The 16751-nt window shown below is 35.1% G+C and overlaps 1 protein-coding gene across 4 annotated transcripts in view; it reads left to right on the top strand.

Moving 5' to 3' along the window:
- LOC149487898 (uncharacterized) overlaps positions 1-15702 on the top strand; it is a 41072-nt gene extending 25370 nt beyond the window's left edge. For all 4 annotated transcript variants that reach the window (XM_089696601.1, XM_089696604.1, XM_089696602.1 and 1 more), the window contains exons 6-18: positions 588-737; positions 1641-1756; positions 4035-4209; positions 5918-6046; positions 6284-6426; positions 6762-6978; positions 7164-7438; positions 7546-7727; positions 7956-8147; positions 11325-11484; positions 12218-12342; positions 12712-12881; positions 14112-15702. In XM_089696601.1, coding sequence (XP_089552727.1) covers positions 588-737; positions 1641-1756; positions 4035-4209; positions 5918-6046; positions 6284-6426; positions 6762-6978; positions 7164-7438; positions 7546-7727; positions 7956-8147; positions 11325-11484; positions 12218-12342; positions 12712-12881; positions 14112-14301 — 2224 coding nt within the window. In that variant the 3' untranslated portion in view covers positions 14302-15702. The remainder of the gene's footprint in view (positions 1-587; positions 738-1640; positions 1757-4034; positions 4210-5917; positions 6047-6283; positions 6427-6761; positions 6979-7163; positions 7439-7545; positions 7728-7955; positions 8148-11324; positions 11485-12217; positions 12343-12711; positions 12882-14111) is intronic.
- Positions 15703-16751: the final 1049 nt, after the last annotated feature.

Here is a 16751-nt window from a genome sequence, read left to right on the forward strand (position 1 = left end):
TTTCCAGCGAGTGTGGTCACAGTTAACATGTTTGCGGTTTTTAATTTTATTAAATTCAATAGTTTTTTCAAATCCATACTAATATTATAAATGCGAAAGTAACTCTGTCTGTCTGTCTGTTACTCAATCACGCCTAAACTACTGAACCAATTTTCATGAAATTTGGTATGGAGATATTTTGATACCCGAGAAAGGACATAGGCTACTTTTTATCCCGGGAAAATGACGTAATCCCGGAAATCCCACGGGAACGGGAACTATGCGGGTTTTTCTTTGACTGCGTGGGCGAAGCCGCGGGCGGATACCTGTGTGTTATAAGTATAACAATTCTTAATATACATATATTATGCCAATCAAGGCGCCGCGTTCGCGGCCGCTTATAAATATACGAGTATAATATTTCGTTTGTATTTACTCCTATTTCACATTCTATTTGTATTGTAACAGCCTTAAGTCTTATCCCAAAGAAACGTAGGTTGGAATCTGTCAATATTCGTAAATGACACTTGTCATACTGTTTATTCCTTGAACTATGACATTATTATTGGGTATACCTTGAACTGTGACATTTCGTTGTAATTGTTTAGTTGCGTGGGTGGTTGGTTGCAACTGGGCGGTGCGAGTGCTGTGCAGGACGCGACTGGGGCGGCAGAAACCAGGTTATGTGGCGCCAACGAGAGATACACCCCGCCTGTGGTGCTCTTCGCTGACCATGGAGCTTCAGTTCTTGACTTTAAGTAAGGATTTGAATAATCATTTCGTTACAAAGAGTATTCAGTGAAACCGTCACTGTGTTATCTTATATAGATAGATGAAAAGCTCTGTCTGTGTATGTTCATCCACTGTTTCAGATGTCACATAAATACACAATGAGATTATAAGAAATTTTAGGTTCATAGAATATTTAATATAAATTTGGATAATTTAAAAATTCTTCACGTCGTGCCTTTAATTTGTTCTATTAATCAATCGTTAATTACGATATTGTACTTAAATATCCCCAGAAACGCAAATAGAGCCGTTTCGAATTCACGTTACATCATTGTTATTCGTATCAGGCCGCAGCTAGATGTCGGGTGTTTAGTCAATATGAACTACCCACTGGAGATCAACAGTGATTATGACTATTGTTTATCGATTAATCAGAACGGATAATTCTGATATTGTTGTAGATTTTATTCGATGTGCGTGACCTGAAATTTATGGACGTGATTTGAAGTTGCGTATCGCGATTATTTACGGCGCTCGGATTTTTTAAAGCAATTAGTTGATGCAATTGTTTTTGTTTGTAATTTATTATTATTACGAATATATAAAACGTATTAAAATATAAATTATATATTAAACAAAATAGATAATACAGATATTTGAGAACGAAACATTCAAACTTGTTGAATTTGTATTAGAAGTTGAAACTTTAACCTGAAATCTAAGAAGTTAAATCAAGCTTATACTATTATGAATTTATTAGTATGTGAAAAGCATAATAACAACGGAATAGTTTTAGTTATTTCACGTTTAAAACTTTATTATAAATTGTCGATTACTAGGTCGAAGTCGAAAGTTATAATTTACAAAATCTATAAATTGCTATAGAGTCTATATAAATATTTAGTTTTAAACGCTCTATTTAATTTTAGAATAACCGAAACAACGGTGAGGTCGCAGTTCTTGGCGTTCTTCAGTTTCACATCTTTGAGCAATTCTCAAGGCGTTGGGTTTCATCCGCGAGGCGGCTCTAGAATACCACATACAGGTAATAATTAACTACTTCATGATTTGAATCATGAATAGGATATCTATATATATAAAACTCAAAGGTGACTGATATAGTGATCTATCAACGCACAGCCCAAACCACTGGACGTATCGGGATGAAATTTGGTATGCAGGTAGATGTTAGGACGTAGGCATCCGCTAAGAAAGGATTTTCCGAAATTCTTGCGGGAACGCGGTAAAACGGGGATGCACGTACAAAGTCGTGGGCGGAAGCTAGTAATGTAATATTTTGAACAATCTTGTACATAAAAGTTTACCTAAATATGAGTACTTACAAAATTAGTAGTATGTCGCGAATAACTGAACTTCATATTTTATGAAGTGGGCCAAATTTTATATTAATCCATCAGGCCCCGGAATCACAGACACAATAGAAAATCTATTGTGTCGTGGCCCGATCGGGGCGCTCGGTGGTCAATGGGTAACCTATAAGAGCTTAAGAAAAGTGAGGAAAGTTTTAGTTGACTTACTAAAGTTTTAGAATTTGTTACGAGACTGGATCAAGATTTTTGAATAATGTTTAAAAGGTCACGAAGCATACTCCGAGTACTTACTATAATTTAAGGAGTAGTGACTCTGTATTGTATATTCAAAAATAAAATCAATGTGTAATATATATATTAAAACATGTATTTCCCATCATTCACACAATAGACGATAGAAAGTGAAAAGATAAAAGAGTATTTATTGGCTTCGAAAGATTTTTCATAATAACGCAAGTGTGGTGGACAAAGGTACGACCCTCGTCACGATCATCCTATACACATAGCACCACAAAGATACCCTGTGGAGTATAGACGTAACGTATCACATATTCTATTTTATCAACATCAGCTCCTTTTAATGGCGTACAGATGCCCTTTTATGATTTCATATTAATAACTCGCCCGATGTACATCGAATTCCGGTTCGACGTTATTAAGAACACTTCTACGGTGTCGTAAGAAGATTTAATATTGAATAGCATTAACGTTTGCGTAAGGGATTTTAAATTTGGCGCCTTTTTACGTTATGCTTTGAATGGTGGCGAGATGAATAAGCACAGTTCATAGAATCCTGCTCCGAATGTTACTATGTCAAGTTCTACAGAAGGGGCTATACAGAGGACGGTTTCTGAAATTTAATCTTTTTCATAATGATGCGCTCGGCGTGGAAATACTGTAGCTTACTTTATCTGCTACGTGCGATATGAACAGTGAACACAGAAATTGCACGCGATGATGTGACAACCCCCGCCAGCTCGAGAATACGGAAAATTGTTTCCACTAAGCTCAAATGGTGCATTTTTGCCACGTTTTACTTCGTTTAGATGCTCTTTTGAAAAGCTTTTCACGTTCATTCAAACTCTTTACACGGTCTGGTTTTGAAGATAAAATATAAAGAAAATTGTATGTATTTGAGGACACTTCCTTTGAAAACACACTGAATTTTCATTTGAAAAGGAATTTAAAAAAAGATACGATTCACGAAGATTCCACATTACCTTTACCTCTACAAGGACAAGAACAGAGCCATTTGGGCAAAGCGGGCGTAATGAACCGTTAAATTGCCACTGTGAACTACCTATTTCTGCCACTTTTCCTTTATACTTCACTTCTATCTTTCCACCTCCGTTCTTTACAAATATTGGTTAACGTTTATATAACAGGGCTCTTATTAACAAGGTGCCGGTGTATGGGCCAAAATAGCGCGATTTGAGTGGATATATCTCTTTATGGAACGTTTATTTCATGTTACATTACGTAAATATTAGGCCAATTTTAATTGTTACGCATTCAGTTTTTAATTAGTAGAATTAATAGTTATTTAATGTGTTTACAGATATTATGTTAATGTATGAAATTAGTTCAAATATTTTAATTAATAATCGTAGCGTTTACGATTATTAATTAAAACATTCGTATCGTTAGTTATTATACCTACATATTATGTTTAATAGTTGTTAAAATTAAAAATGTGTATGCTATAAAGCTGTATTGCACCACAACATTTTAGGAACCTCCAATTATCGCTAACAAGCATTGCAAATCACTGTTTATTTACCTCTGTGTACCCAAAACCAACACATGCAACGTCAATAAATATCCACATCAAACGAAGAAGTTTTCGCTATGAAGTTGGAAATTCGAAACTCGATAGTGTTCGAGCTAGCATGATGTAGATGTGATACCTTGTAACATTGTAACGGATGGCGATTGGTTGTACCAAGGCCGTGATCAGCGTAGTACATGTGATACCTTGTTACATTGTAACAGATTGCGACTGGTTGTACCAAGACGTGTCGTGTCGATCGCCCGGCTCGTGCGTGCTGGCCAGCCCCGGCTACCCCGGCCTGTACCCGCCCCACCGCCGCTGCCGATACCTGTTCGCCACTAATTCGGTACACACGAGGGTCAAGATCATATTCATGTCGATTATATTGCCGAGGAAGTAAGTATTCAGTTTACTAATAGGTACGTGTCTGCGAATTGCTAGATTAGCCGTGTCAAAAGTTATAAATAATTGATATAGCTGTTTTAGGGATGAGCCGGAATAAATATTACAGGCGGAAAGCACTTTGATAAAGTAATAGATAAACGTGTTTTCTTCACTTCATATTCCATTAATAGAGTCATTCATTTGAATAAATTTAAATATGATTATCTAGTTTTAAACTTTAATAAATTTAAATGGCCAATGTTATACTTAAAGGCGTATTTTTACAGAATTTATTAAAACGCTTACATCAAACATCTCAAACTAAACTTCAAAGTCTCAAAGATCAGACAATAAAATATTAAACATCACTTCATATTTCTCTTTTACAAGCAAATCTTATTCGCTTTCATATATGAAATATCATTCATTAAAATTAAAGACTTCAATTCAGACGAAATTAGTTGACAAAACTTATTTAAACCTACCTGCCGTTTTTGTTCCCCGTTGGTTATATTTCGAGGGTAAATTCGTTAATAAATTACTTCGGCTTTTGTTATTCTCATTCTTGTTAGCTTAGTTCACGGCGCGCGGTCAAATTTCAAAATTTATTTTCTTTGGTCGTGAGTTGAGCTAATACCAAATCAGCGTCTTTGTTTTTGTTTTACTTCATTATGAAAAGTATTTTATGGATAAATCGTTTTACGAGCCACGGGCTTTAATTAATTATCGCTTTGTTTGCAGATAATTAGGGCTGTAGTTGCTAAGCGTTCCGTTAATATTAATAATAGTTGTTTAATTGCATCGTTAGATTTATCAATTCTGTTGGGCATTATAAATTATAATTGAATAATATGAAATTGGGGACTAAAAATATCCGCGAATACAACAAAAAAGTCCAATCCCGTGAAATAACGAAGCAATAACGTTACCGAGGCGTTGTTAAAAAGCCTAGGGAGTACCATTAGGGATCTATTCCCGCGGAAGTATTTTTATCGAACACCCGTATGAAGTTCGCTCGGTCGCGTTCCGAAAGGCTCACTAACAATCGGCTTCAGTAAATAAAATGAACGCCGCCCAATCTCCCACCCCTATGCAAGGCTAAAAATTTACATCGACATAATCAAGTTTCGAAAGTGGGACGTCCATTTACTTAAATTGATGTTTTCAATTGTGCTCCACTTTGTGAATAAGTTAATTGAAATTCTACCGATGAAAGCTTTCATCAGTGATGGATGTTCTATTAAACAAATGTTTTTGCTGCTTTTCAACTGTGTATTTGCATAAATGCTCACCAGTCCATTGCTTATATATCTTCTTGTTAACAATAATTCATCTCCCAAATTGATTTTCTGAATCTCTATTCAGGGATTTTAGTTTAAATTTTAATGTTGAATACAATTACTTAGCTGAGATAGTATTAAATAATCCTTAGTTAATATTGTAATTCTAAAGTGTTGTTTATTGAGATAGATTAGACTTTAGGGAATTTAGTACCTACTCTTAGGTTTACAGAAACTTTAGGGGGGTAGAGTGAAGTAAGGCTTGGTTTTCGAAGCTGCGGGTGGAAAGCCAGTAGGTATAATCAAATATACGTAGAATGTATTTTGTATAAATTTTCATACACCCTGGTGTGGTGTCGATAATTATTATTTGGTAAAATTTTCAATACTTAAATATGACTTAAATTTCCAAGTGTATTTTTAACAATATTTCTCTTAAGTCATTGTACGACGGACTATTTGACGCTCCGAGCCGGGAGTTCCCCGTCCGCGCCGCTGCTCGCCTCGCTTTGCTCAGAGAGAAGCGCCACGTTGGAGCACCCTGGACCGAATCTGTTGCTGGAATTCAAGTAATTGTCTATACTGCATTATTACATGTATGAAATGAAATAATAATTCATAATAAGTTGTTACTTACCACATTATTAATTATTAATAACACACTGTTTACCACATACACGTATATGATTTAGTTTTACCATTTAATTGAAAATTTTTACTGTTTTCTAAAACTATAACGGTCAAGTTACGTTTAAGTTACGTTACATACTATATCCATGTTTTTTTTACATCGTGCTTTTGTTTAGTTCTGGCCCACTCGTACCTCCATATGACTACAACGGATTCCTCGCGAGATTGGAGTTTGTTGAGAAAATGGAGACGAGCGGTCCACCGCCCACAGTGGTCGCGGCGTCCCCACCTTTAGCTGCGCTCACGCACCTTACACATGGTAATCCTGAAAACATATTTATTACATAAATCTATATTTACATGTATTTTAGGTATATTTTGCATCTTTAATAAGTTTTGTATATACATACATACTTTTCATAAGTGTTCTACTGGACCCTTTTCTGTGAAAAAAGTCTTTTTACTTTTTAACATTTTTTCCATTAATTTTTTAAGGTTTAGTTAGTATTGTTTTAATAATTTTAGTTGTAAGTGTCTCCACTCATTCTAAACATAGGAAAAAATCTAACTTGTGTCTTTCAGATTCATTGATTTTACGTCCCTTACGTTCGCAAGTCCTTTAAACGATTTTTATATATATCTTGACTCTCACAGGGGATAGGTTAGCAATAGACCACGAAGCGATATCCAACGAGATATCGAGTACCGGGCGGATAGGGTGCGGCTCCACTGTGCGAGGGTATGGCGCGGGCGGCGCGCGCTCCGGTCACTTCGACACGAGAGCGAGTGCGTGGCGGTCGCAGTGCGCGATACATCTACTCGGCGCTACTGCAGATGTGGTGCAAGTGTCGCTGTTCAATTATAATTTAAGGTAATGTTGTGGTGGAATTAAAATAATGACACCGATATGATGAAACCGGTGTTTAGCCAGCTATGAATGTAAAAAAAATATCACTTATTTCTATAAAAAAATGATAAATAAATATTCTGACTGCCTTCTAAAAATCAAGCAATCAATTTCAATCTAAACAATCACATTTCATTATCTTATAACAGATTACAAAGTTGTCGATCTCACATTGAGATCTTGGAGGGACTTCACGATTTTGGTGGTAGAGGAGATAGAGCAGATAGATATGAAAGAGGAGATAGAGCTCTTCTGAGGGTATGTGGACCGTCTGTGAGAGAAGCTAGAGATCCTTCTGGAAGGTTCCTTGTTCGTCAAGCTGTTACTTCGAAAGGTGCTAACCTTACGATCTTAGTTCGAAGAGCAGCGTCACAAAGTGTGGATGAAGAGGAATTTGTGGATGGTGCTTTTGCATTTCATGATGGTAAGTAGCCTGATACATGAAATATTTTAAATAGAAATCTACACTGTTATCGATAGTCAATAATATATAATATAGACAGAATTATTCAAAAAAAGGAACATTTGTAGAACAACACGAAGGCACAGTATCACCAGATGCGACATGTGCGTCGACACATTACGGTCTGGCTTCGCCAGCGCACGGCGGTGTGTCCGCGCCATCACATCATCATATATTCTGGAATATTGAAGAAAGACTGCTATGCACTCATCGGTTCATTCCCGCTGCTAATCAGAGCGTTACAATAGAGGTAAGATAAAATGAAATGTGTAAAGAATTTGTACATAAATTGCTACTGTCAAATATGATGTTAACTTGTACTGGAACTGCTGATGATAATGGACGTAAGTATTTGATTTCAAAACTTCTTTTGTTCTCTTTTGGTAGTCTATATGACCTAGTAATATTATTCCATCTAGAAAATCTATCAACTCGATGTTTATGAACCACCGCACTTACCTTGCAAGCGTTTCCATAGATACAGCGGCTGGAGAGAATGTGGAGTGCAGAACCAACAGGGCTAGTGGTACCAGGGGCGTCTGGTTGTCGTACAGCGTGTGGGGACGCGGGCTGCGAGTGCCGGTCCGCCACGCCGCTGCATTACCACGACCATATAGCGTTAGTGGCGGGGGATGGGACGCATTTGTCCTGCCTTTGTGGTGACTTTCAGGTAATTTTCTTTACCCTCATCTAAATACGTCATATTACTGCATTATCATGACCATAATATGGCCTTAGTGGCGGGGGATGGGACGCACTTGTCCTGCCTTTGTGGGGAGCTTTACTCTTTAGTTTAGAGAGTCTTTCTAGGTAAACTGTTTTACTCTGTGTAATCTTCTTTTCGAACTTTTTTATGTGCTATGTATAAATCAATCTGTTGGGTGGTTTTATTTTAATTTGATCAGTGTTGAGTGTTGACACTTTCAGACATCTCATTTAGTTTTAGTAGGTACTTATGTCATATTAAGTGTGTCGATGTGTGTTATGTCGATTTTTTATTTCATTTTGATTGAAAAAAAAATTACAATTTCATTTAAGTGTTTTAAAAACTGTTTAAAAGTCATTTTATTTTACAGCGTTTAAAACGTAAAGGGCTTAAGAGAAAGTATGAACGTAAAATGGTACTTTGATTTTACTATGAGTTATTTTAAAGTTCTATAACTTCGCAAGCACTGTTATAGAATACTGGGAAGTTTCTATAACATAAAATATTGATCAAGCCTCGTTAAACTTAAAATATGCAAAGTGGGATGTAATGTATATTTTATAAATATTCCATTACATTTTTAAACAACGCTTATAAATATTATGGGCATTTTTTGTTAAAAATGTTAATTCGTTTAGTCCTCCCGACGTCAACTTAATTAGTTATGAAATGTGTGTAGGTATGTAGCGTGAAAATCTCATATTCAAGTTATTTTTATAATAAATATTTATAACGTCTCAGCATAATAAGAAAAATATTATTGCCATATTAAAACATCGTCTCCAAAACTGAACATAATAACAAAAGGAATCAATCAATACAAAAGGAAAAATCACGGATCGTTTCAAGCGGCGCGGCGCGCGCGGGCGTGTAGAACAAATTAGCAATTTCCTTATATAAATAACCAGCTATAACAACGTTTCGAGATAACCTAATGAGTGTATCGGCAAAGTTTTATATTTAATTTCTTTGTTCTTACATTATTTCATTTATTTTGTACCCCTGTGTATTTCTCGGGGCTTAAATTAAGTCAATAACAAGTTAAAAATAAACTTACAGATACACCTATTTATATTTATAATGATTTTTCTTTAAACAAATATTTACATAACAGTCAATAGGATTAAAATATAAAATCACTAAAGCATCTTACGAAATAATTAATTCCAATTCCAGTTCATGCTATTTAGATAAAAGCCTTTCCCTTTTTCGTATTTCGATGTTTTCGCTCAAAAGGATTTACTAAATCCTCTGAGCACGGCTACGTCAAGGCAAAGCCCCGCGCCGATACCACACGGACTCGTAGCTAAGGATGTAATAAATAAAATAATTGTGTTATTTCGGATTCGGGACCTATGCTAACACGCCCATGCGAAGAGTCAACCCTTCCGCTGCCGCCCGCGCGGCGGCACCATCCGCATAATTAACTAAGAGGGTTACTATTAAGTATGTAACAGTAATAGAACGGGGTGCGGTAACCGAACCGTAAGGGCCGTCTACGTGAAAGCGAATTTACCACTAAATAATTACCGCGTGCTCCCAATATCACGTGTACACCCAACCTTGTAGGTATTCTAACCCCACACGATAGAATGTTACACCGACGAAGCTTTAAGTTTAAGTTGTTTATGCTCGAACTTTACACAGTCTTCGTCATTGATATCACGATATAAATTTTGTTACATTATTGGTGTATGAATTAATTCGTGGTAAATTTTCATGAAATTTTGTGAAAACAAACTTTCAAAACGTGCCTCAAAATTTGAGAAGCAATTATATGATAACCACGTTCAACTTTCGTACTACTTCAAAAATTTAACGATGAAAGTTACCAACTAAAAAGTGATAAAAATGAAACGGGGCGTGACAGAGTTGACGATTCATTATCTTACAAACGTATAGGATTTCATATAGTTGCTGGAAAAACAGACTACCGAATATTTCTTAAAAGAAAATTAAAATAATATTTTAGGTATAATATCTGTTATAGATTAAGTAAGTTGTAATGTAAAAGTAATAATAGCTAGCCAAATAGCATTTTTTATGTTTCAATCGATATTCAGCCTGAAATTCAAAATGTATTCCTTACAAATAATTCTATCCCACATCCAAAGAATGTAATGCATCGCAATTCGCATATCATGAATATATTGGTCAGCAGTGCGAGTATGTCGCGACGCGCCGGCGGTCATAAAGCGTCACATAAGTGGCGGTATGTCCGTCATGGATGTTAGTGGCCGGACGGAGTAACCCCGCGTGCCACTGTCACTGCCCAGTAAATTCAATTACCTACTCACTAACTTAATGTGAACGTGATTTGTGGAAGGTGCATGGATTTTTAGACAGTTTACACTGTCTAAAAATCCAATAAGGCACCTTCTACATATTATTTAGATAGTTGATAGATAAAAAATTTTTATTAGTGTGTTTCTTTTTGCCTTTTATTTATCCTCCTATAGATAAAGATTTTACTACAACCTACGCTATAGGTACATATATTTGAGATATCTATTTCCTACATTCCTGTATGTTTATTTTTGTCCTTTTATTTAGAAGTTAAATACGATAAATACCATCATGATCCAAACCGTGTCCATCCTTTATTTTATTTTTGGTTACCTTCACATACCTTTTGAATGTTTCTACGTTTTACTTAAATAGATGATTCTATTGGGAAAATATATATAGCATTCTACGAATATTGAACCCAACAAATACGATATCGATACGGTTGAATGTCCTTGGGTAGGTCATAGTCTTCGTACGGAGTTGAGTCCATTGGAGCTCACTTACATGTTTTGACTACCACAAAATTGTATCTTATTTCTTATCAAATCGTTTGAACGTTTCAATATCGTCGATACCTATATTACTTTAACGCAAAACCCAATATTTCCATTCCCCAGAGAAAAGGTTGGGGTTCTGTCCCTTACTTTTTATTATCAGTATGCAAAAAATCAACTTATTAAGTCTACGGGTGGGTACGCTTTCTCATAAAAGGTTTCGAGAAAATATTCTCAGGCAGCTCTTTGAATGTTTAAACGTATATGGACTCGTATTTGCCTATGTAAAGTGAAGGTATACTTTAATTAAATTATTTTTTCTGAGCGTTTATTTTATATGATATTTTCTTTGTAAAAGTCTGCCTGGCTGCCTGTTGTCGTGAGAAGTTGGACAAGTTTAAGACTCGAGTATTCGGTGGCACACTACACGTATGCAAGCCGGGGATTTGATTATGCAGCGGCATATAGCTTTAACGACGACGCGATGTGCGGCCAACGGACATACACCACGCATTCTGGTAAGTCAATAACAATATTATTCTCATTTTAATATTCAGCTCACATTTATTATCTCACAATTTGGAAGGCACATTATAAAAACAATCTAAGAAGCCGAATAGGTATTGCCTTTTTCGCAAAAAAATGAATGATCATTTTAGGAAATCGCGCCGGAACGAGGGATAATCGGCAATTTATCTGAAATGAACTCGTATCACCTCAAATGGTGTAACGCGAAAAACCAACAGTTCAATTTGACATTCGTCGCGCGTCGTGGACATTTGGAAAAACGCGTCGGATATTGTTCTGGGTAGCGCGAGGCATGTCCGAGAAAATTACGTGCCACGACCCAGTTTCACGCTCCGCGCTCGAGACGAAAAAAACCTTGAACAAGGTCGTAAAGTTCCAATTACATAGTCGCTATTGTGGTGACTTGTCGCTACGTTTTCATATTCGTAGCACCCCTAAAATTTGTTTTCCCTTTTTGTTTCCTCGAGAAATTTTCGTGTTTTTCTCTTATTTTCCATCGGAATTCGACAACCTGATTGTTAGAATGTATGTTGTTAAATTAAAATGTGATGATGAATAGAACTTGGAAAGCGTGTAGATGTTGTAGAAGAATTTTCTCTTCTACAAATGAAATATTACCTGTCAAAATTCGTGACTGTAATACCAAAAATTTAACGTTTTGATTAATTTAAACAAAACTGTGTATTTGCATAATATTATGTTCTATTTTATTGTATGTGCCAGGTGAAATATCGTCGCGCAATGTGTCTGTAACGGGAAGTTTGAATGAATTCTTCTATCAGCAATGCACCTGGGTCCTGGATTCCAATGTCGAGCGTCAACTCTTCATCGATATATCTTCTGAACAGGTATTGGAAATTCCATCTCATTTGGAAACTCATCAGATGAGAACCTGTACTCATCAGATGTACACATCTATGATAATTATATACATAATGAAATAATTTTATTACTCTACCACAAAAACATAAAAAGTTGAAAAACAGTAGTTAGGTACATCTTTTGATGAACTGAAAAAAAAATTAAAAAAATAACAAATTTATCAGGTACACAATTTACAGAATTTTATAAGAATGAAAATTGTTCATAGAGTAAAAAGCGTAGTACCTAGCTGTTTTATAATTTTTTGCGTATTATCTGAAAATCAAAATTTCAAGTAGAGAATTATCAAGGAATCTAAATTAAATGAATGTTTCACAAGATCCAATATTACTTAGGACAAGTCCTGCAGTTCATGGAATATAACGATCCACGAGTGGTCAGGCAGAGGCGCTCACAGTGACGGCGGACTCGCTGCATCAGCTGGTGACCTGCTGTACACCTTCTGTGCTCGACATAAGAACCACACCTATACACTGCCGTGGAGATTGAACACTGTTGTTATAAGGTAACGTATGGTAACTTTTATGGAGATAAAAAATATTGTTCCTTTCATGGTAATATAGTGATCCGAAGACGAGCCTTGAGTATCCGATCGAGCTGCTATTGCCAGTTTTATGTGGTGCATTTTTACAATATTATTTTTTGTTGCAAAGTTTAGACATTTTTTACCATTGGCAATTTTTAGTCTAGGAGTTTCAGTGTCACTTCGAAGCACAAGGTACACTTTCCCATTTATCAACTAACTGTATTTTATCGAAAGGAAGCAAGCTCATTTAGCCAGATCAGAAGTGTTTTGATCGCTGTATTTAAAAAAAATTAAGCATCTTATATGTATTTTGCAAAAACATTTATTAAAAACGGTGTAAATTTATTTTAAAACAAAGTATTACAACGCTAGACTAGCAGGTGGTCCTTTCAGAACAAAATATTACAGTTTCTCAAGAAGTTAGTTCTTACAAATAGAACCACCTCTTATCGTCAGCTCAGCAGTCGTACGTGACCTACATTCTAATTCCTTTTACATGAGCGGTTTAATGTTATGAAAAAATGTGACTTTGCAGTTGTTATTACAAATTTAACTACATTTGTGTAAAGGGTCCCGGCGGCACGGGACACATTTCATGCCCGTTATGCTGTGTTCACTCAGAATCCTTTATAGGGGCTTTCAAGACACCTTAATCAAAAGAAGGCCAAATTTTGCGACCCCTGTGTTAAATTATTTATGAATGGCCCTAAGCTTTAATACGTTACTCGGCCGAGTCGAACCCTGAAAGCGCGTGCTTTTATAGCTAAGTATTTTCACGGTTCCGAGATCTTTTTGTACATATTAGATCGAATTCCATGACGTACGTGGAGGGTTTCCGAAATGACATTTTCATTCGTAAATCTTGAATAACGATGTACTTGTCTGTGTCGGTTTTTGAATTTATAGAGCAAAGTCTCTACATTTTATCGATAACATGTTTCATCTTTCATGCTCTTACTATAATTTTATTTGATAATCATTTAAATATAATATTTGAATATCTACTATTTGAGTATACTCAATCACTTATTTGATTTGAAACTATTCATTAATATATTAATGAATAGTTTCAAATCAAATAAGAAATTTAGTATGGGATATTTAGAAGGTGCATTTGTGTGCTGACGAAGATTAACATGTGCATGATTATTTTCCCACATTTTCCATACATAATGTACAGATTATTTACGTCAGCTTTATGTGTGCAAGGTTGGTGGCTCTGTCCCGACAACAGCCGCTGTACACGATACGCTGGCGGTCCCAAGTAGTGCGCGCGAACAACAGGCTGGGGCCGCCGACCCCTGCGCCGGCCGCGTCCGCGCGCGCCTCCCACCTCGCCACAAACCTTCTAGTGCAATTACTTATCTGCTCCCTGTGGCTCCTCCGCAACAAACACTAAAAAGTGCATTTACATACATAGTTAAAAACGAACGGTTGTTAGATATACAAACTTTTTGTACCACACACGTCTTTGTAAAGAATAGCTCGTAAGTACATAGCGTTTTCGATGTACCGGTAAGTAATAACATATAACATGAAATGTGAATTGTGTTAACGTATCTGTGGTAATCGTTGTAAATGACAAATGGGGGTGGAAATGTATTTGCAAGTAAACAATCCATATCGCGATAACTATTAGTTCTGGTATTGAAGTGCGATTGTAACAATGTAACTCGTACAAAATGGAATGGTTGTAAAACTATTGTTTGTATTTGTATGCATTTTACCATCCCTATTTATCGTGTTTTCGCATATACTGTAACTCATGGTTTGGCGTGCATTTTGTTGTCAATATATCAATACTTCTGTTAAGCCATAATTATTCACGTTTAATTTTTTTTACCTTTTAAAATGCTCATCGAAGTATGTTTTCTATATGTTCGATTATTAATTAATCTCCAAGAATTTATGATTCTATTGAATAAAATCGTAAATCTGTTACCTACAGGGTCTTATCTACAGGGTAAGGACTTACGATTTTAATTTTAAATAAAAAACTCAATGTTTATTTTATTTTTACGGATCTACATCAGCTGTATTCAATTCGTTACTTTTTCGTTGTTCTAGCAGTTGTTATTTTTATAATCCTAATATAGGGATTATAAAATAAAGGTATATTAAATTATTATTTTTAGTCAGAGTGAGATGGCAATTCAGCAACTATAATAATAATTAGAATTGGTGATGATAAAATAGCTTTCATCTGTGGCTTTCATTGGTTCACATGATCTTACTTTTTTTTTAAATTTTACACAATAATTAGTCATTATAAAATGTTTGTTAATATTTCCGATTGACTGATGTAAAGCAAAATTTCGCACGTATAGATTAGTACAGAAAGTCAATTAGTATTTTTAAAATTAAATCAAGAACACACCTCCATGTATAAAGCAGAAATTAAATGTATTTGGGTATATTATTCGTTTTATTATCATAATATGTATTTAAAATGGCATAAAAATATAAACTTTTGAAACAATTAATTTCATTTATTTAAGAATCATTTAGGCTTTTGATTTATCGTCGCAAATTGCTAGCGGCATATTTCTTTCGCCCTGTATTTTATTTCCATGATAAGTCTAATTCCTACTTACACACAGAATAAAAACGACAATTATATTGCTATTACTGAGGACTATAAACATCGATGTTCGTAGTATAGTATAATTTGCATCTCATGTCGTTGCATTTGTCAGATGCACAACGTAAATCATGGTAGTTTATGGGGTATAACTCCGCATTAACAAATTGAAAGTGTATATACCTGTCTCTTACTGAATGGCTATTTTCTAGAGTGCACACGAAATTATTTCACAAGGAACAAGATTTACATCTGTCACTAAAAAATATTGCTAGCATTATTTACCATAAGGGTATTATGTTATTATATTTTTGCCGCGATATTTACAGAAGTCGACACGAGTAAAAGATAAGGACATATTATTATCGCCGCACAATGTAAAAATAGAACTTTTACTTTTATTAATCGTTGTAATGTAGAGCATAATATTATTTATTTATGATATTATATATGCACTCTAAATGTTGCTTCTTCTAAGTGTGCTTTGTACAGATGTGAGATTTAAAAAAAATGTACGAAACAACAAACTGTATTTTATTTCATTAACTTAATCAAAAATCCTATGCAAAAATATAATAGAGGTCTAGATGACTAAAGAGAAATTGTTGTGAAATATCATTACATATATGCTTCTGTATTGATATTTAATTTAGTTACATAATATACATATAGTTTATTTATAGCAAAATGTAAACCAAAGTTGTAGATGTACATAGCACAATAGTTGTACAATAATTATAATAAAATAGGTGAATCGAAACCTTGACCCAATGTTTGTTATATGAAATAGACAAAATGAGCAAAATTTGTTTGTATTATTTTCAACCCTTTATACCATTTATAGTGCGACGAATTTAATTAATTTCTTTCAGCTTCACAGGTTCACAACTCAACTGCATAAAATCATATCAAATACTTTTTACTTGCTTCGCTCCATTATGAGATCATGGCCACAGACGGGAATAATTCAATCATTTAGGGTGGCAGGCGGTTATATTGGTGGCTCTTAATTACTTTGCATATGCGAGCGAGCTAACACGTGAACACTATTACAAATTATTTATCAAATATGCATACCGTCAAAATCCATCCACAAATCAAAAGGTTTGTTATTAAACATATATGCTCCAGTAGATTCGACGAGCGTACTGATTGTTGAAACAAAATCAAGTATTCAAACATCTGGGTTCTAACATTAACATGCCTAGAAATACACAAGCATTGAGAGGCTACGAATTCTGTAGCAATGAATAATTAATTTAATTTGT

This window comes from Colias philodice, chromosome 6 (genome assembly GCF_061535455.1).
Source record: "Colias philodice isolate Cphi_HAF_F1 chromosome 6, ilColPhil1 Martin Lab GWU primary, whole genome shotgun sequence".
Taxonomy (NCBI): Eukaryota; Metazoa; Arthropoda; class Insecta; order Lepidoptera; family Pieridae; genus Colias; species Colias philodice.